The 22375-nt window shown below is 39.3% G+C and overlaps 2 protein-coding genes across 2 annotated transcripts; one reads left to right on the top strand and one right to left on the bottom strand.

Moving 5' to 3' along the window:
• Positions 1-1019: 1019 nt before the first annotated feature.
• Positions 1020-9767, top strand: alg9 (ALG9 alpha-1,2-mannosyltransferase). Its single transcript, XM_042499044.2, has 15 exons — positions 1020-1476; positions 3416-3551; positions 3678-3812; positions 4360-4430; positions 4562-4650; positions 5033-5168; positions 5274-5361; positions 5733-5838; positions 6907-7029; positions 7481-7635; positions 7778-7907; positions 8012-8159; positions 8278-8407; positions 8502-8632; positions 8892-9767. Exons 1-15 carry the CDS (start codon positions 1337-1339, stop codon positions 9013-9015), a joined length of 1842 nt encoding a protein of 613 aa, XP_042354978.1. The 5' UTR covers positions 1020-1336; the 3' UTR covers positions 9016-9767.
• Positions 9763-17858, bottom strand: layna (layilin a). Its single transcript, XM_042499954.2, has 8 exons — positions 16829-17858; positions 16693-16713; positions 16171-16468; positions 14748-14905; positions 14622-14666; positions 14440-14499; positions 14218-14314; positions 9763-13013 (listed from the first exon to the last, which is right to left on the bottom strand). Exons 1-8 carry the CDS (start codon positions 16902-16904, stop codon positions 12302-12304), a joined length of 1467 nt encoding a protein of 488 aa, XP_042355888.1. The 5' UTR covers positions 16905-17858; the 3' UTR covers positions 9763-12301.
• Between the last annotated feature and the right edge of the window lie 4517 nt (positions 17859-22375).

Here is a 22375-nt window from a genome sequence, read left to right as displayed (position 1 = left end):
AGCACATGCTGTGACAAAGCACAAAAGCAAATATTTTACAATAAAAGAAATCAATGATCTGTCACAAGCCAGGCCAATTTATTCCACAGCAGTGGAGGAAAAAGTTTTCTGAACCTTTTACACTGTGGTGGAATGTAACTATGTACATTTATTCAATTCATGTATTTAATTACAAATATGAGGTACTTGTACTTTACCTCAGTATTTTCCATTCATGCAATTTATGCTTTACCTACACAACATTTCAGAGGGAATGTACTTTTTACTTCACTGCATTTATCTGAGAGCTTTAGTTATTGGTTTACAAATAAAGACTTTTGCATAGGAGTTTATAAAAAAGATGTTTGGAGATAAATTACTGAACAATTTGTTCAAGTATAGCTGAAAGGCTTAGTTGATTAATAATTTGTCAGAAAATTAATTACCAACTATTTTGATAAACATTTGATAAACTGTACATTGGGTATTTTTTTACTTTTAATGGTTATCCTGATTATACTTACTTAACATTTTTAATGCAGGACTTTTATTTGTAGTATTTTCAAAGTTTGGTTTTAAAACTCAGTCCAATACCACAGTGTAAGAGTAAAAAGTAAAAGTATGTAAGCATTACCAGCAAAATGTACTGAACATTTTAAAGGTAAAAGAATTCATTGTGTTAAATAATGAGCCTTAAAAGTCCCAACACAAGATAATTTGTTCACACGTTATTATCAAGTGGAATAACATTAAAATGTTTTTCCCATGTATTTATTATGTTGCAGGGTAACCTACAACTTTATCATTCTTGTAAGTTGATGATGACTTTACCATCAATTCCAGTGCAACGTCACACAGCTGCAGCCTGCGTAGGTCTAATTAGCAGCATAAATGAAAACACCTGAGGGTGGAGCCATCTACAGAAACTGATCAAATGTAAGAAGTATTATAGAATTATCATTACTATTATTATCAGTTATTTTATCTTTATTATTATTATTATAACTTTTCTCTTATTTTATCAAATAAATATAATCAAATATATTCCATCTTTTTTATTTTTTGCTCATTTTCAGGTAGTTATTCTGCAACTTTTTACTGATTTCATGCTAAGTTTTGGGCCATGTCTTGTTAAATTTCTCATTGCCTTCTCGTCGTGTTTTTGAGAGAGATAAAACTGAAAAAAAAAGACATTTGCTCAGGTTTCAAAGGGTTAAAAGCAAGCTGGTTGCACCTGACTGAGAGGTCTCACGCTGAGTGCAGGGCCAGTCACACAGTGAGATGATGATGGGAGCTGTCAATATCCGGACGGCGCCGAAAATGACCGAAGTCTGACTCGGCAGCAGAATCGGAAAACATGGCGGCCAAGGCGCTTCGGCAGCGAACCAGGCGAGGCAGCAGACAAGATGCAAACAACGTGAACGTCCCCACAGAAGCTCGGCCACCAAAAGAGGAGAAAGGCGGGGATGACAGTAAAAGCACAGAGACTCGGCAAGAGTGAGTATATGAGCCGGGAGGAGGGACGGTAGACTCGCCGGAGCGGTGAGCTCCATCCCCGGGCTGACTGACAGCCCGAGCAGTGGAAGCTAGCTAACTAGCTAGCTAGCTAGCTGCTTTGACATGTTAGGCAAGTTTTGATCACAACAACAAGATAACAACGACTGATAACGTTCTCCTGTCAACCCACAGGAGTGTGTCTTCACAATAGTTTAAAATATAATAAGTGCTAAGTTGTGTTTTCACCCCAATAACAAGTTGGTTACATGTTTAAACGCAGCTGGGTTACCTGGTCAGCTTCATTCATTCCCTCTGCTGTCTGTCACTCTGCCAGATTTATGATCGCTGACAACAGATAAACTCACGAATCTGTCAACTCGTAAAGGTTAAACAAAACTCATCAAATCAGTGTTGTTATATCACTGATACGTTTAAATAATTGATATCAGTTGTTAGATGACGTGTCACAACAAAACATAACATGAGGATCAGAGCTAAGCTGCAAGTGAGCCGGCTAATCTGGTTGGGGGTGTGAACCAGAGGAAACACTGCCAGACACACAGTCACTGTCCCTATAATCACTCATGAAATGCTTCTGAAATACATATTTCGCTTTTGTTTTTTACTCTGAACAAGCACAAAGCTGTTCACATGTGGGAGGACATTATATTGGGCACTGATAGACAAGGGAAGTAAATAAAGTATTTTTTCCACAGATAATGTCAGACCTCTTCAGCAGTCTGCTCGCTTTAAACACACTATTACAAAATATAAATGTTGTAACTGTATGATGTTGGATAAACTTGCACCTTTGGTCAGTCTTCATTTTGATGATTAGTAAAACTGATGAGCCACAGTTGATCTTTCTTGATTTTATGAGTTTAATAACAACACAAATCGAGGGATGTGTGATACTGAATTTTTGCCGCACTGATGTGTCTAACACTAGAGTCTAAACATCTGCAAGGTCTTGATCTCCTGAGAGGACTCTGAGACCTCCAAAAGTATCTAAACCACTACCACAGATGAAGCATACATACATACAGTCATATTATAGATGATGACTTTCAAATACTTTCATATTAATTTAATGATTCAAAAGTTTGTCATGTAAAATAGAAAGCAAAAGCCCATGTGCAGTGAAATACAATGTTTCATGTACAATTTGATGTACGATGCTTCTATGACTGTGCTAAAGGAAGTAGTTTGAAAGCCAATATTAAAATGTGTATACACACACACACACACACACACAGAATAAAAAGTTCAAGATCAAAATATATAAATGTACCACCTGCTCAGAGTAAAACGGGTCAACAGACAGACTGCTAGTTGTGAAAAACTGAAACTGGCAGAGAAGTGGAGGGCAGCTGTGCAACAGCATCACATGTAAATGCTTTTTCAGTAGAACCTTTGATACAGTGAGTGATAGTGCTCATACATTTTCACTGTCTTTCAATCCCTCAAATAACCCAGGCTTGTCTTTCCTCCTCTGTGAGCTGACATTTACTTTGCGGTCTACCAACCACTTAATCTTTGTAACTGAGGGCATATTAATGAGCCAGCTCTGAAACAATTAGCATAATTGGTGCCTGTATTGGCATTTTATTGAAAGCAGTTGCACAGGAAGCTTCAATCAGTGAATCCTGCATATGTTAACATATCAACAAGCGTCAAAGGCCAGAATACAGCTTCATTAGGTTGCTTTAGATGCATAATTGAACTGTTTCAGATGTAGGTCATTTTCTATTCAGTATGCTCAAAGTAGACTACTACTGAAGTACATTTCAGTACATTTTGATGTTGTTTAATACATTTTGCTGAAATAGATTTTTATAATAATAATAATGCATGTCTTGTTGTATGGTGTTAAGGAATTTTTTGTGTGTGTGTGTGTGTGTGTGTGTGTGTGTGTGTGTGTGTGTTTTGTCTTAAATAGGTCAATAAGTCGGGGAGGGCAGGTATGGGCCCCAGAAGGTTCGACAGCGTTTAAATGCCTGCTCTCAGCACGTTTCTGTGCAGCTTTGCTCAGCAACATCTCAGACTGCGATGAAACCTTCAACTACTGGGAGCCTGTGAGTGCTTCTCACCTCTATCAGAAATCCTCAAGTTTGCTGTCATTTTTAATTTTCTTATATCTTTGTCAGCATCTCTTTCATTGTTCTGGAGATCTGTAATAGTTGTGATGACTGTTTTGACAGATGCACTACCTGCTGTACGGCACCGGGATGCAAACGTGGGAATATTCTCCGTTGTACGCTATCAGGTCTTACGCTTACCTGTGGTTACATGCTCTACCTGCTTGTTTGCATGCCCATGTTCTACAGACAAACAAGGTAACTATTTTGAATTCGCTGTCCTTTCAGTGTTTGTTGGTAGTGTTAATATTGTAAATGACTTCAGCTGACCTACAGCATAATCAGAAGCTATTTTGTGTTTCCCAATTTTTCTCTGCTGTTATGCAAGGTTCATCTTAAAGGGACAGTACACCCCAAAATGAAAAACATATATTATTCCTCTTAGCTGTAGTTGTATTCATCAAATCTTACCAAGAAGGAAAAAGACATTACAGTTGAGTTTTTCAGATGATTTTTTTTTTTTTTTTTTGGTGCTTTTGAGTACCGTAAGCTGAGTGCCATCTAGTTCCATTATATTGGAGAGAAGCAGACATTTCCACATCTGATATCTCCAACAATCTGCACCTCACACCAAAACAATCTAGACTGATAAATAGTACAACAGGTGAGAGGGAAAATATGTATTTTTGATTTTGGGATGGTGTGTCCCTTTAAAATGCAGGACAACAGTGTCTTGTAACAGTGTCCTTTAATGAGAAAGATGTATTTGCAGGAGTTTCAGGCTCGTGTTCTGGTTGCTTTGCAGGTGTTGGTGTTCTACTTTGTACGATGTGTCTTAGCATTCTCCTGCTGTGTCTGTGAACTCTATTTCTACAAGTGAGTTTACTCTTCTTTTAAATGCAAGTGCTTTGGCTTACAAATTTTGTGATCATTACATTAATAGCTCTCTGTATATATATCAATATATGACACGGAGGAAAACAAGTTGGTTTGTGTGTGTGTGACAGGGCAGTTTGTAAGAAGTTTGGTTTGCATGTGGGCCGTCTGATGTTGGCGTTCCTTGTCTTGAGCACAGGAATGTTCTGCTCATCTGCAGGTTGGTCAGATTTATTCATTTAGTTCATCTGTTTCTGCGTCTGTTGACATTTTTGCTCTATTCTGTCTTTTTTTAAATCATCTATTCACTTTGGCCAATTACATAAATTGTCTACTTTTCCAGCTGCCTTCACTGCAGCCCTCCAACTTTTTCAAAAGACTTATTACAGTCATTTTTTCTGTCGTCTTTATTGCCAAATCAGCACACTGGTACAAAATATGGTGCAGAACTGCAATTTGCAGAGTGTGCACTGTTCATTTTAGATGGAACACGTTATGTTGTGATGTTTCAGATAAATAAGGCTCTGCAGAGGTAACATATTGACACAGATTCTGTTGTTATGCTTGTTGTTTTGTGATCATCCTGCTCTTTTGTTCCTCAGCGTTCCTGCCTTCCTCTTTCTGCATGTACACAACGCTGGTTGCCATGACGGGGTGGTTTCAGGACTCACCACCTTTAGCCATCATGGGCGTGGCTGCCGGTGCCATCGTCGGATGGCCGTTCTCTGCTCTGGTCGGGTAAGGTCATAAACTAAAATGCCTATTTATTGGCGATACATTTTCACAGACAGACTGGTCAAAATGTAGCACTCTTAATGCATCTTTGATCTATTTACTCTTTAGGATTCCAATCGCTTTCGACCTGCTGGTGTTAAAGAGACAGTGGAAAAGTTTTATCACCTGGGCGGCCGTAGCTCTGCTTTTGCTGCTGGTGAGAATATACTATCTAACAAGGCTTTAAATTGGCATTTTATAGAACAATGGTGCATGTATTTGACTTTATTCTCAGTGTCACAGCTGCAGTGTGTGCACAGATCTTCTGTTGGAGAGTTAATTATTAATGCACGATATTACAGTTAACACTAACTGTAATATCGTATATTACATATTAACTGTATATTATATATTAACTGTCTGTTTTTTTCTAATGTGTCATACAAAATAATATGATATTATCATAGTAAATGCACACACTCTATGTAGATACACCAGTTATTCTTAACAATATGTTTATGGTGCTAAAGCTAAATGTAAATGGGTCCTTTCACTTTCCTCTTTGTTTATCCTGTGTGTCTTTATCAGGTACCACTTGTGGCAGTAGACTCTTTCTTTTATGGCAAATTGGTTGTTGCGCCGCTAAACATTCTGCTTTATAATGTCTTCACACCACATGGACCTGATCTCTATGGTAATACACACATGTACACATTATTATTGTTTCATTTTATATACTTTATCAAAACAAAAATCTGACCTGATGTTGCCCCTTACACTTGGAAACACATGTTCTTTTGGTCTATTTTATCATAAAGTACTTTTCATAATGTTTAATTTTCTTCAACATAAACAATTACTTTTTCATAATAACTAATCCAGCATGTTGCACAGAGCACTGTCTTTGCGAGGCTATCTGGTTCATTACAGCAACTGCAGAGCAGGGAGGCATGATTAAAACGGCATTGTGTTGTACCAGATTTTAGTAAGACACAAGACAACAGTGAGTGATAATTGTTTAATGTGAGCTGTGTGGAATACAGAATCTGACTGGTGTATTGCCAAGTAAGTTTTTACATACATGGAGTTTGTTTAGGTGTATGGTGCAAAAATGTCCAAGAAATGTGCAGAGGTTTACAGTACAAAGTACCAGAAGAATGTGCAATACACAGAACCCAAGATTTCATTTGTATAAGTGAACAAACTCACATTGCACCAAGAAAACAGGTAACACCATACTTGAGCTGATTATTTAGAGCATCAGAAATGAAATTCCTGAGCTGACACCAGTGCCATCGATAGTTTTGTCATGCTATAGTTAAATGCACCATCAATATTTGATTTAAGTCTATACAATACTTGAAGTGAATGTGCATGTTTAGGGTATTTATTATGGTGAATATTAGGCTGGTGGTGTATTATTTTAGTGACAGAAGGGAGCGAAGGTATCCTAAATGTCAACCTGATCATTTTAAAACTGGACTGTGTTGAGTGGACTCTAGAGGGCATACCATCATAAAAAAACCCCTTTGAAGTAGTGCCAGTAGGTTAAAAATAGATATAGGCTAGGTTTACTGACAGTAAAGCAGTATGTGTAGGACCTTTGGGCTTGTGTTTCTTCACCATCATTATTAAATGTTTTAACTGCTTTAACAAATTCTTAGATCGCCCCTTTTGTGGATTTTCCCTTTTAGTAGCTCTTATGTTGTCTTTTTGTGAGAGTCTGTAATATTTGTCTGGTTTTGTGTTGTTTAATTTTCAGGTACAGAGCCATGGCATTTCTACTTCGTAAATGGGATCCTGAACTTTAACCTGGTGTTTGCTCTGGCACTGTTTTCTCTGCCACTCACTGCTCTCATGGAGACACTGTTACACAGGTTCAATGGTGAGCACTGTGTGTGTTACATCAAATAAGACTAAATATTCTCGTCACTGCTTGCCCTTTTTGGGTGATGAAGAGGTTGTTAACTGTTTGCCTCAGCAGACAATATGTGTAGTAATAAGTGTTGTAGTGATGCATTGTGGCACACTCCATTGTCTACTTGCTACATGTATTTCACACATTTTTTTGGAAAACAGACTGAATGCTTATATAATGTAATCCAGACACTATTTCCTGTAACTGTTACCATTACAAATCTGTTATATCAAACATGTAACCAGCAACTGAGGCTAACCTGTACCTGAGTCCTCCCTAGTGGCGGCATATACTGCATGTGACATCAGGTTGCAGCAAAACCAAAAAAATAATCTAACATTTATTTTTGATGTGATGTTGGTTTTCAAAGCAGCTTTTCTTGTGACTTCACATGCTCGTGTGGGTGTGTTTTCTGCAGTGCAGAACCTGGGCCGTCCATACTGGCTGACTCTGTCTCCCATGTATCTGTGGATGTTGGTTTTCTTCACCAGACCTCATAAAGAAGAACGTTTTCTGTTTCCCATCTACCCTCTCATCTGCCTCAGTGGGGCAGTAGCCCTCTCCTCTCTACAGGTTTGTTTTGCCATTTTGGCTTTTCTAAAAAAAAAAAAAAATTAGTCTGTGTAGGTTATCGTCATTTGTACCAAGCCCCTTTTAGAATCTGGAAAAACGAGTTGTTACAGATGACCATTTTTTTATTTTCATTTTTTTGCAGAAATGCTACCACTTCCTGTTCCAGCGCTACCGACTGGAGCACTACACAGTCTCCTCCAACTGGTTGGCTCTAAGTGCAGTTGTGGTCTTCACAGTTTTGTCATTATCTCGCTCTGTCGCCCTCTTTAGAGGTATGTGTTCACACAGACTCTATTCTCAGTCTGAGGACCAGTGTCAGGCAACAAAAGCAACAGCTCACGGTAGATGAAATGAGATTTATTTACTCTGTTTACAGGCTACCACGCCCCTCTAGACCTGTACCCAGAGTTCCATCGTATCGCCAAGGATCCGACTCTTCACTCAGTCCCTGAAGGTAGACCTGTTAGTGTGTGTGTGGGCAAAGAGTGGTACCGCTTCCCGAGCAGCTTCCTGCTGCCGCACAAGTCAGTATCCAGGATTTCTACACCTGTTTTCAATGTCTAAATGAAGTATGGAAAGTTCATTTGTCATTTCCAGGAGTGATTGTGTTGTTTGCTGATAGTTTCTCGTTCTAATCTCCAGCTGGCAACTGCACTTCATTCAGTCTGAGTTTAAAGGGCAGCTGCCTCAGCCGTACGCCTCTGGTCCTCTGGCCACGCAGATCATCCCAGCAAACATGAACGACCAGAACCTGGAGGAGCCGACCAGATATGTGAGTCACCCAGACACGTGCACACGTGTGCTGACACATGGACACTGGACTTAAAAGTGGTTGCATTGTGATGTAAAATTGTCTCTCTGGGCAGGTGGATTTACGGCAGTGCCACTACTTAGTAGATCTGGACATAGATGAAGAGACGCCACTTGAGCCACGTTATTCAGCTAACAAAGAGGAGTGGAGCATCATCGCCTATAAGCCTTTCCTTCAAGCCTCAAGGTATTTTCCCCAGTGCAGAATTTACACTGAAATAGAATGGAAATCATGGCTCCTAAATCTTTTGAAGGTCATGAAAAAGTTTAAAAAGAAATCGCCCAGAATAGAGATATGAACTTGAAGGGTCCTCTCTTTATTTAAATAATGATATTTGGTAGAACTTCATTTTCAAACAAATTCCAAAAAACTGAACATAGATTTAACTCCCATCTATTTTTACTCTGCACAAAGGCTTGTTATTTAAAAAATGTTTCTCTCGCAGGTCATCGCCTCTCTTTAGAGCACTTTACATCCCATTTATATCAGACCATCACACAACCTACAGGCGCTATGTCATCTTGAAACCACGGCGGCAAAAGCAGCCTCGTAAGCGGACCCATGGCTGACCTTTGGACCTCAACCCGGCCCCAAGTACAAATTCCCAGAAATCAATCACTTCCCATCAAAGCAGTTGGTGTGTGTGTGTGTGTGTGTGTGTGTGTGTGTGTGTGTGTGTGTGTGTGTGTGTGTGTGTGTGTGTGTGTGTGTGTGTGTGTGTGTGTGTGTGCGCGCGTGCGCGTGTGTATGTGTGTGCGCGCGCGCACGTGTGATTGTTGGGACATTGTGTTTTGAAGTATTTGTCTCATGTCTCATTCGAAGATATTGGACCCTTTAAGGACATGAAGTCTGCTTCTGGGCTTGTGTGTGTGACTGAAGAGAAATGTTGTAGATGTGCGCTTTGCAGGTATCAGCTGGACCTGTATGTCAAACATTTTATCTGTGTGTGTGTGTGTGTGTGTGTGTGTGTGTGCGCGCGCGCGCACGCAAGTAAATGAATGTCATAGAGTGGATGCACACTACAAGATGTAGCCCGGGACAGGCCTTTAACACAGTGTTTTTTCATACTTCATTTGAAATTGTGGCCTGAATTCAAGATTTTTTTTCTGACTTATAAATCTAAGAAATCTTGTAGTGTGTGCTCGTCTGCACTTGGAACAGTATCTTATTGTGTGTGCTAAAGGGTGTGAGTGGCGGGGACGAATGAAAGTAAGGGTGCGTTAATAATTTAACTTGGAATGTTAATAAAAACATGATTGACTGTGAAAACAACCCTCCTGTTTTATATTGGGATAGTAAAATCACCTGTGGACAGATTCAATTTTAAGAGCATTTTATTTGAAGATGTAACAAACATACAAACCACTCTCACTTACAGGAGAGACATCAAGACATTATACATTCTAAATAAGTAATAATAATGATGATATATTTGATCATTCTCTTCAGTATCATGCCATTGCTGTTGGCAGGCTGCAGGCAACTCAGATTCACTGTACGAGCCACCTTTACCTCGCTAGCATTGTTTTTGGCTGTCTTAAATTCTGTACAAGATCTTGACATCTCACATTTTAAGGTCATGTCAAAACACAGTTGCAGTACATAGGAAATATCCAGCTGTTGCTCCCTCAAGCAGTATTGGTTTATTGTGTCTTGATCTGTTTGAGGTAGCCGGTTTATAGCAGGTAAACACAGGTGAGATGAAAACAGTTTTTTCAGGCACAGCAATAGCAATAGTAATCCTACAAAGCAAGGGCAGCATGTCAAGGCCATGCAAACAGGTGGCTTCACACACACAGACAAACTCTGTCTCTCAAATCGCTTATAATCATTCAGTCAGATCTGTGACACTGCATGCTACTACTTGAGGTCTCACTTGGCTTCTTTACTGGGCTTCTTTTCCCCAAAGCTGGAATATCAACTGTCTTCAAATACCCAAAGGTTTCCTGTGTGTGCGCATTTCTTTGTAGTAATTTATCTAAAAGAAAATATGTTTGAGGTGTGCACAGTTTAAACACAGCGTGTAGAGAGTGCAGAGGGAGCTTATGTTAAATAAAAAAGTGCCCCACAAATTTAACATTGTCAGATTCACTGTAGACAGTATTTTAAAAATCATCAAAATCAATGCAGAGGAACCAGAGATGTCTTTTTTTAAGCTAATTTCATGCATTCTTCTTTCTGGTCAAAACATTGTGCCCACATTGCCCACAATGAAACTGGATCAACAAGAGTTTGGTCTGATGGTACGTTCCATTTGCACATTTCAGCTTGAACACACTATGAAGTCGGGTTTTCCAACTCAGAAAGTCAACACCGAGCGGCCCATAGAGCAGGCACACAAGAGACTTCTGATGGCTACTTCCAGTTTAGCGCTCTGTTAACTTGAACGAGGATAATATGATTTAATAGTACCGCTTTTCTAGACTTCTCGAATATCATTGGACCAAATGGATTAAATCCTGACAGTGAAACGAGTTACTTTGTCTGGGCTTGTGATGCCCCAAAAAAGAATTCTCTGATTTACAGATGCAAGTAAATGGGGAAAAGTCATTTTTTTCACATTTATAGTCTTTAACACGAAGTGACACTGACTCAAGTGACATCACTTAAAGCAATTTATCCGATTTCAGCGCTTCCAAAATACTCTATAACAGAAGATACCACATTACAAGCTGCAGCAATGATGCACAGTGGTATTCACTTAGGTGCTGTTAGTAGGCGTAGTCATCTCTTCCTCAACTTGTTTGGAAGTGTAGTAAACATGGTGTGTGTGAATTACATATGATTCAAAACAATACAACACTATATGCAATACAAATTAGATTTCTGTTTGTCAGTTTGTCGCTCGTTTTTATCTGCTAGCTTCATTTCTGATATCAACCAACATCAAATAATCCTTTATTAGTCCGACAGTGGGGAAAACAGAGACAGAGACCTTTCTCAAACAAAGTTGATTTTATCCTAATTTGTCCATCTGAAAAAATGCCATTTCAGCATCAGATTGTTAAGAGGGGTTTGGGCTTGTGACAAATGGATCTAATGTTTACTTCAGTAACTATGAAACGGTCATAACCTGTACTCTTGTTCATTTTTTCCATTAGACTGAATAAATTCAGGGCTGCAGCGTCTCCTAAAAGGGCAGGGCAGTAACAAAACTCACGTGAGACAGATACAGTAATTGAATCTAAAGTAAACTTTGATGTGTAAAATCAGTGGGGTTTAAATTCAATATCTTATCCTAAGACTCCCTTAAGGTGTCGGTTTGCCGCTCCAATATAGTAAAGGTGAACGGACTTTGATTTTTGGTGCTCATAGCAGTACAGTCATGTCTTGAAACCGTGTCCCTGATAATCCACAAAGTCTTTCCTGGACGGGAATAACCTGGACATTGTTTCTGGAAAGATGTTGCTGTTGAATTATTCGGTTTAATTCTCCAACGCTGTTGGCACCACAGAGAAGTTCATTCACCTTTGTTGAACTGACGTGGAGACAGAAAACTCAAAGGACCTATGTCAAAAAACCTGATCAAATCAAAGCCAAACTATCTGAACGGCCAGACACAACCAAAGATAAGTGATTTTTTTCTGCATAAAAACAAATTTGTGTTTAGATTACCACAAACTGTTTGACACACAGGCCTCGTCAACCAAAGGGCTGCAGAATGAATTGTGGGGTCAGTGACAAAAGAATTTGAGCATGTCCTCATCTGATGAAAATCCCCTTAAAGGCTTTAGAGACATCGCGTACAAACAATTACAACCACAACGTGCACAAGTTTTTTTTGGTTGCATTCTCTCGTCTCTGTACACAGTCACACACACCGCTGTACACACAGGAAAGGAGCTGCTCAGGGGCTCAGTAGTTTTCTCTGTTGATCCATTCTTGTTCGTTGAAGTATCTCCTTCCACCGTCAAGATTTAGGCCGTTTCTGTAGCAGTCCAGATTTGTTTGGTAGGATTTTCGGTCCCCATAGGTTCCGAGGCTGGCTTGGTAAGTCTCTTCCTTGCCGTTGCTGATGTATGTCTGATAGAGGTCGGCTTTTACTGTGTGACTTCCAGGCCTCAGTTTGGGATCATAGAGGTCGCTCCCTCCTCTGATACTTCCGTCGTATAATCCATGGTCCCCGTACACACTGCTGCCATAATGCTCGCTCTTTGTTGTACGCCGACCTAGACTCCTGTCATAAAACTCCCTGTGTCCGGTGGAGCCCAGACTGCTGTCATTCAACTCCCTCTTCCCTGAGCGGCCCAAGCTGGTGTTGTAGAAGTCGCGGGTGGTGCGGCGCCCAAGGCTGAGGTCATTGAGGTCAAAGTTGAGGAAGCAGCTCTCTGTGCTGGCAAGCGTCACAAAGCCGCTCTCCGTGTCACGACCCCCAAGGTTGTCATAGTCGCCTGTTGGTGTGTCAGGGGAGGAGCATAAAAAAGAGGTGTTTTTGGTGTTCGGGCGAGCTGAAACCAGGTCATCCTCTTTCTGGGAGCGAATCACGTTGTAGACGTCAGTTGGAGCCGGGCTGGGGCAGAGGCCCGGGTCCGTCTGGCATACTTCTGATTTCTGCTGTTTCCTCCTTCTGTCTCACACACAGAAGAGAAACATAAATAACAAGACACCTTAAACATCAACATATGAAACCTGAAATAGACGATAGTGTTTACATGGCGTGAAAAATATATTGATGCACTGGTGTCCCTGAAGCTCATGATCTTCATTTTATATTGAAACTGAGATGTTGATTTTACTTGACAATTGTTTTTCAGTCACAGAATATAAGTATCTCAGTGAATTAAACCTAACAAGTATCACTGGAGAAGTGTTCCTCCATGATATTGACCTTCACTTTTTTCCAAAAACTAAACTAAACTAACACATTGATGACCCTCACTGTTGCACTGGGTGACAAGTTGCGTCATTGTGATAAACATATGTTCCCCAGATCTGTATTTGATTAATCTGACATGGGTTGGGGTCATGAAACTGCACTGGACTCAGCTTTAATGGTATAAACCCTATGCCACCAGGGTAACCCAATATTTAGTGTTTTTGCAAGGAAAACAACTCCCGCATATATTTCAGCCCTAACGTTAAAAGATTACGAATTAGTCACCAATTTAATTAACCAATTAATGAATAAAAGGGCTCAATAATAAAACAGTTTAGGGTTCGGAAATCAATAGCAGGTGACCGATGCCATCCGTTATATAATTTCCTATAGCCCAGCTATAGGAAATTATATATCCTTTTATGAAAAAATACTAAAACTATATGTATTTACTAAAAATACTAAAACTAAAATTCCATATATTTTCTGAGCTGATTTTAAAGAGTTTGACTTCAATAGGAAAAAAAGGGCTTTAAGTGCCACAGACTGGGTAGGGAAGACTAAAAAAAAAAAGGGATTTCTTGACAATAAGAAAAATATAGAATAAAACCACTTGTTCTTTTAGTTCACATACCAAGGACACACTGCTTTTTATATTGTGGTATTTCTACAGGAACAAAAAATAATTATAAGATGTTCGTAATTTTCATGACTGTATTTTGGAAATGTTGGAATATGCAACATGGTGCCGACACTTAAAGGCTGTAGCTGTTTTAATTATATAATGATTCTAGTAAGTATTTTAACAAAAGTAAATATAGTAAAATGAATAAATAGTTCTGTTTTCACCTTAGGGTTTAATCTTGCCTATATTTGGAACAATCTGCTTAGTGATGACCATGTTAATTTTTGAGTTTTAGTAGTCTTCAGTATTTGCATGTGTTAGGATCCTCACCGTTTGACCAGCAGTTTGAAGCAGCAGACTCCGATCACTGTCAGCAACAGCAGTATCAGGGGAATGGTGGGAATGATGATGTAAACTAAATTCAGAGCTAAAAGAGACAACAAACAGGGAACTGTCAAGTCAGCGTTCAGATATTACGCATCAGAACTGTGAGTGTATACTCTTCTCTTTTACTAATTATTGATCATCAATACAAAGCTTTGGTCAGTCAACCTGTACTCCTGCCCTGGTTGTGGTTGCTCGGATTCCACGGCAGCACAGATGAAGGGGCATCTGTAATGAAAGGCGTCCATGACGACCAGAGTCATATTGATCACACGGACTTCAAAGTATACAAAATGTCTGCTAAATTATAGAATGCACTATTTTTAATAAGGACACTGAGAACATTTTACTTGTTTGAGTGGAGTTGGGAGGAGGGGACGGGTCCTGTTGCTTCTCTGTGGAGAAGATTAATTATGGTCAACAGTGTTAAAGTATTTTCAAAGTAAAATAATATTAAAATACTGTGTCAGCAGTACCTGCTGTATATTTGCAGATGAAGTTGTTCTTGGTTTCACAGTTGTCGTCGTTCCACTGGAACATGTAGAGCCCCCCCAGACCGGGAGGAGCGGATGGTTGGTGATACATTACCACACACACCTCATAGCCACATGATGGCTCATCCCAATGCCAGTTCCTACGACAATGAATACATATAAACCACATGTAGAGCACTTTTTCGCAAAGCTGCCTTAACGGAAATCTTTTCAAAGTGCACTTCAAAATAACAAAAAATGGTAAAAGAAAAAAATCTGAGTGGGTATCAAACCTTAGTACCCGTTTTGTGCTACCTTAACTGTGTCCGCTGTGCCGAGTATTGAAAGCTAATGAGAACTGAAAGCTGGCTTTACATGTCTGGTCTGATTTTGTAATCGTGTTAAGTTATTCTTTGATCAAATAAGTTCTATTGTTTTATGCCAGTTGTGGTCGGAGGCATTATGTTTTTGGGTTGTCCATCCGTCTGCCCGCCTATCTCTCTGTTTATTCGTCCCGCTCTTGTGAATGCGATATCTAAAGAACGGCTTGAGGAAATGTCCTTAGATTTGGCGCAAATTCGCACTTGAACTCAAGCATAAACTGATAAGATTTTCACTGAAATACTTATATTTTGTGATTTTTCCCATTCTCACGAACGCAATATCTCAAGAACGCTTTCAGGGAATATCATTTAATTGTCAAAGGTCAACGTCACTGTGACTTTGTCTTGGGCCATAGCTCACAAGAATTCATAAGCTAATTCTGACAACATTTCACACAAATGTCCAACAGAATAAAATGACGAAGTGATTACATTTTGTATCCGAAAGGTCAAAGGTCAATTTCATTATGAAATTATGGAAGTAGTCCAATAAATCGGCCTGGCGAACACATTAGCTATATTAGCTTATTACAGGTACAGTGGCTCTGTATCTGTAGGCTTCATATATTGGCTGACAACAGATTAAAAAATGCATTACAAAAATGCCAACATATTTTATAGGTAATACAGAAACAATAAGAAATATTTAGGGATCAGAAATTATTTTTATGTGGTATGTAAAAATACTGAGCTGATATATCGTCAGATTTTTTAAACTCTCAAAATCAATGTTGGTATACGCCTGAAAAATTCAGTTTTGATCGTACTCTAAAGAGCATATCATTTGAAAACTTTGGCCCCTTAAAAAATGTTTTTGTTTTTTAAGAAAAAAAAATTCTATACTTTTTCTTTGTTTTAAAAAAAATTAAACTCAGATCAGGATGACCACAAAAATTCTCTTTGGTGGGACCATACAAAAGAGGAAACTCATTTCTTTAACAAACAATTCACAATCCGCCACAATCAGCGGTGAATATTTTACCATGAACCATTTAATATTTCACTTCACAGCTCTGAAAGTAACTTTTGACCCTCGCACCCACCTAAACGTGGACTTGCTGCCGTCCAGCCAGTAGTAATGTGAAGAGCAGTCAAAGCTGCTGTTTTCGTCTCCATGGTTACGCCGTAGGCCGATCCAAAAGTCTCCATCAGTTGGGCGGAGCTCTGTGATGAGCTGCTCTATGATCTTCTGCTCTGACTCCGACTCCACGCTCAGCAGCTGCCCTCCATCCCTTCTGCAGGCTTGCTCTGCCTCTACAAAGTTCAGCCTCCGCCGGAGCTCAGAGAAATAGGCCAGCTTGTAACACGGCCTCCCTTTTCCTGCCTTGCACACACGTTGACCTGAACCCATAAACACACAGACTTTGATTACATGTGCCAGATGTGCACTGAATTTTCTTGACATATTCTATCACAAGCATTGACTAAATATATTTGAGCACAGAAAGGATCTGGCTGTAGCAACAATGGGAATTTTGTACCCCATAAGCCTGCATAGATGGAGCTGTGGAGGCCTTTTAGCCCATGCTGTTAAATTATAATTTTAAGAGGAGTTTGTTGCTTACCTCTGGCTTCAAATATGTCCGCTTCATGAACCAAACATCCAGCATAAAGTCAGACAGGCCAGGAGGAAACCAAAGACAGAACTGAGTCAAGAGTTCATGAGTTTGAGCTGTGTTATATTTTCTGTGCTCAGCTTACCTGTGATGAGGCTTGTGGTCGCAGATGGGTCAAAACATAAAAGCAAGAGTTGACAGAAGATTGTAAGCAGGTCCATCTTTGTAAGCTGTTCACCACCACCTCTTGTATTTTAGTTTAGTCTTTTTCATTCCGCTGTGCACTCATGTGGTCACCAGAGCTCAGGTGAAACCAGAGAAACTCCACCTGAGCCTTCAGAAGTCAGCTGTTGCTTCAGATGTAAGAAAATGCTCTAAAAAGGATGAAATTCAAAGAGAAAGAAAAATAAGTGCTAAAGAGGCAAGTCCCCTGATCTATCTGCTGAATGAGGGAGTAAGTGAGACAGAAGGAGGAGCAGGAAGAGGAGGAGAAAAGGCTGCGCGTGTTTGGGAGGGGGCTGTAATCTGTTAAGAGCAGTCTTAATGATTGGGAGAAGAAGCTGCATCGATCGCAAGACATCTAATCATGCAAGTGCCTTCTCATCGTAAACGCTGACAAGAGGCAGATTTCGCTCCTTCCTTTATTACTTAAGCTCTGGATATTATCATTACAAAAGTGTTACATGAAAATGATCTGCTCTAACTCGATCAGGGATATTTTAAAATATTTCTCTCAGGTCCGTCTATGAGGTGTGTTGCAGTCATTGTTCTTTCCCTATTGTGTTTCAGTACAAGACAGATACCAACATCATTGACATCTCAGAGAGGAGGGGGCATTATTTTTCGTTACTTTAATATTTAAGCCTCTTGGTTTCATTTGTTAGATCTATTTCTCTGCAACAAAAATGATTAATATGATTAGGATTAAGTTTAGACTGGTATCCTTATTTAATTCATATGGTGTTAAATCCTAATCTGTTCACATGTAAGGAAGCATAGCACAATCACTTATTCTTCCATGAAAATCTCATTCAAATCTAAAATTTTTTCTCAAGTTAATGCGTCACGCTTTTGTACATAGGCTATGTACACTAAATGTGTGACCCCACCTTTTTGCAATTGAGTCCTGCCCACTTCAAACAAGTAAATGATGCACAGACAAAAGCATAATTGTAGAAAATCTGTGTTGTATAATATTCAAAAAAGAGGCTGATTTAAAAATGTTTTCAGGGCCTGTAAACATCTATAGGTCTGAAATAAAGTTGTAAAATCCTGTAGCAAAAATTACACACACAAAATGTACCATGCTTGTGCATAAGTTACGTTTTGTTTTTTGTTTTTTGTTTTTTTAATTAAACAAAATATTTATTCATTTATTTATTTATTAAGGAATATTGCTTGTTTGACATTTTTGGAGTAATCCTATAAACTGTCTTGTTGAGAGTTAGATTATGCAATATCATTAGATTGGTTATCATGTCTGTACTGTAAGCTAAAGTAAGTAGTTAGTCAGCTGAGCACAAAGACTAGAAAACAATGGAAAGTAGAAGAAAAACAGCTTCAGAAAATAAATTAGCTAGCTCATGTTACATCTAAACCTCACTGTATGTCTTTGTCACAGAAGACATTTTGACCTGTCGCAGTATGAAAAGCACAGGTGGAGATAATGAAATTAATGAAGGCAGACTTGAATTTCAGGCTCCTGCATGCTTGTTCACTGTCACTCTCACTGAAGACTTAATGAGAGCAGAACCATCGTTAGTGTTATCACTAACACCTGTGCTTTAATTTGACTATTACAGGCCAAAATGTCTGCTGTGAGAAAGGCCTTTTAACATATCGCTGATTATCACACAAGATATGTTAAAGAGGGAGCTCAAGGATTAGCTTCTGGAAGGTGAGTATTTTATTTTATTTTTTACCTTAGGACAGAGCCATGCTTGTTGTGTCTTGCGGTCTTGTTGCTCCAGTCTTTGAGCTAATCGAAGTTGCTCGTGGTAGCTTTACATACTTTAATAGAGTGCACCAGGGATAATGTTTTTGTTGGCTGATGTGGAAGTTAGCTGGTTCCATTGTCAAAAAGCCTCTAGGATTTTTCCATTACATTTTGGATTATTGAAAAAAAAATCAGTGGTAAACATTTATGATACTTGTACATTTTGTTCAGCAAGATAATCTTTGCAAATGAACACCTCCTTTACAGTTTTTTAAGTCTACAAGCAAACACCAGAAGTGAAAAGCTAATGTTAGGCTGTTTCCGAGCTTTACCACAGTCACATGATTTAACGTCGCCACCACAACAAGTCTGTATAGCTGTGTTTAGTGCAGATTGGCATGATGAAGTTCTGTAGTTTCATTTAGCCACTTGTTAGCAGCCTTCATAAGTGGGGTATTTACTGTACTTTATGTGGTAGAGCAAAATGTGAAAGTCTCTTAACCACAGACCAGATAAGCTTATTTTCTCAAGTTTTTAACTTTCAGAAAAGATTGTTAAATAACAAAAAACTCAGAAGAAAATGGATTTTCTTGACAAGTTTGATTTAATTCCAGAGATTCAGCTCTGACACATGCCAATTTTTTCAGTCAATAGACCTCGCCTATTTGACAGACTTGTAACAAGGGAGGTTTCCATCAATATAATGCTTGCTATATAATTTCATATTCAAGCCTCAGGATGAGCACAAGCCATAGATGCATGTGAGCATGACCCACTTTTTTTTAGCACAAATGGGGGAAAAGTGTATGTATGCAGTTCTTAATGGCAGTAATTTCTAAAATGGCCCATAAGGTTGATTTAGGGCTCTCAAAGAGACAGATCAGCCAGAGTTTAAACAGCAGGATGCTTCATCAGGAATATGCTGTGTGTGCTTGCGCTGAATAGGGAGAGAGGGTGGGAGAGGGGCTGAGGGGCGAGGCTGCTCTGAATATACTGTCTGCAGGCATGCAGCTCTATCCAAACACTACTAATCAGTTTACGTATAACAGATTGATTTCAGTCAAAGGGTTTGTTCAAATTGAAGGCAGAGAAGTGGATGTTGGCATTAGGTGATGCTGTGAAATAAAAGAGAAGACAGAGAGGTAACCGAGTCCTCCAGAGGGATTCAATAAGAAATGGACCTCGTTTTAAATTTCCTCCTTGTGTACGGCATCAGAGACCAAAAGAGGATTTCATTCAATTAAGGCTCTCCCATTCGTTCCTCGTCTCACACAGTCTGTCTTCCTCCGTCTCTGCCTCCTCCTCTTATCCCACTGACCTCCTCCCTCTCTCCCAATTAGTTAAAGGGAAACCAGATGAATGTTCCCATGGGAGGCCAGTACATCACTCTAAGGCACCACACACACACACACACACACACACACACACACACACACACACACACACACACACACAAACACTTTGTCACACATGGGGTAGGCGTTTCACCATGTCAAAGAAAGCTCGCACTGAAAATTCACCACTGTACTTTGATGTTTGGACATTTAGCCAATATGCAGTAGTAAAGAGAATTGCTAAATGTACATTTTTGCTGAAGTAATGCCTGACAGCGTAATGGTCAACAGATCATAGTTAACCAGTAAAATAACATTTGATTTGAAGCCATAAACTTCATCTGACCACAACAAATCTTTCCTAATGCAATGGCCTTGTTTGTTTGAGGACCATAAAGACAAGGCAATGAATGACAGACTCAGTTCATTTCCATCTCAAAGCCAGAAAGACAAAGAAAAAACTCAATTACTCACCGAAAAAAACCCGTAACTTTCCACTAAATTCAGTTTGGATGATCTGAGGTGGCATGCTGCCAGACTGAGTGTCCGCATTGCGTAGGCCTGCACAGAGAGCTGGAAATGCGCCCTGAGTCACTGACCTGAGGGGGAGCTGGACGTCTCTATCAGCAGAGCTGCTCCATAAAAGAGTTTTAATGAAACCTTTTAAGTGCTGTAGTAATTCTTTAAGTCATGTGTTTTTTTTTATGCTGTTTTGGAAAAGGCCTGAGAGAAAGAAATTGACTAATAACCTGTGATTGTGAATGCACATTGTGACTTCAAGTTATTTAACATTATAAATGTAAATGATCCTTTCTGGCATCAGATAGATAGATACTTTATTTGTCACCCTGGGGAAATTGGTTTGCTGCAACAATCACTTGACATTTCCATATATAGACATAATAAAAGTGAAAACATCAGTAAATGTACCACACACTTACATTGCATATTAAATAGGAATTTGATGAGACAGGACAGAGGAATTCATTTTACCAGGCCAGCTGGACATACTGCTTATTATTTGTGTTTGTTTAAAAATGTAATGGCTTGTGGGATAAGGATAGGACAGTCAGAGTAACATTAAAAGCCAGCCATAGAGACACCACACTGAGTGCACCAATTAGGACTGTGGCTGTGCTGCTACACCCATCTGCTGTATTTGAGAACGCTCTCTCATTGACTCTTTTCCACACTGGTGCCAGTGCAGTTGTTGTCATTTACGGGAGCTGAAGTCTGGTTTGTGTGTTTGTTTGGTCAAACTGTGACTTATGTGATTTGTTCAAGATGAAACTTAACATAAGGTCCATGTTTGGTTTTGCTGTGATGGTCCAAGGTTAGGGCAATATGCAATAAATAACATCTCTCACAGTATGAGTTTTTTTTTTCATATTTGGTAACTTCATTATTTTTGACAGGAATGTTGGTTTTGGCCAAGCAGCAACCTAGGGGCTGAAAATGAAGCCAATGCACCAGTGCAATGAACGGCAGGTCCTCGAATGTTCACTCGCAGGCAAGTGAGCCAATCCTATCTTTATTTACAGTCTATGGTCAATCCCCATAGATCCCTATGTTGAAATGCGCAACTTAAGAGCAGATATAAATATGTTTCCAGCCTGATATAAAAAATAGTTTTGGTTTCTATTGCTAATCTCAACATTCATTAACAATCTACGGGGGTGAATTTTTAGATATCACTCACCCATTTAAGTTTGTTCAAATAACAGTCACTTTTGGCTCCAAAATCCAAGATGGTGATGGCCAAAATCCCAAACTCCGTGCCACCAGGGGTGTGTTGTAACGCAGAATGAGTAATGCACAATTAAAGAAATATTTTTCTTTAAGAAACAAGTACTTTTTGTGTTTCTTTGGTAAATTACAGACTTACTTTTACTTTTTACTTTAGTACATATAGTTTTGGCTAAGTGGAAACCTCCAGGACTCAAAAATGATGCAAATGTGGAAGAGCAATGTAATGCAGCTCGCCTAATGGCCACTTGAGGCTGGCTCCAAAAGTGAGTCAGTCCCCATATACCCCCATGTTAAAATGCCCTACTTAACAGCAGAAATAAACATTTGCAGCCTGGTAAAAAAAAAAAAAGAATCAGTCTTGGTCTCTAAACTACTTTCAACACTTATGACAACAGTGCGAGGGCTGAATTTTTATATAACTCACCCATTCAAAGTTGTCCAAATATGGTCACTTTTGGCTCCAAAAATCCAAGATGGTGACAGCCAAATCAAGGCCTCAAAATGGGAGTCCACAAACCAGTGGGTGACATCCACTCCATGATTTTATACAGTTATGCTTTCGGCAGTGAATCTACAAGCAAACAACTGAAGATAACTAATCTTACTGATAAAAAATCTTACAAACACTAAATATTTCCATAAAGCAGTTCTGCTAATAGTTCTGCAAAACTGT

Source organism: Plectropomus leopardus, chromosome 15 (genome assembly GCF_026936395.1).
Source record: "Plectropomus leopardus strain MGB_pleo_1.0 chromosome 15, ASM2693639v1, whole genome shotgun sequence".
NCBI lineage: Eukaryota > Metazoa > Chordata > Actinopteri > Perciformes > Serranidae > Plectropomus > Plectropomus leopardus.
Note: the sequence above shows the minus strand (reverse complement) of the source record. Positions and strands in the feature narration are given on the sequence as shown.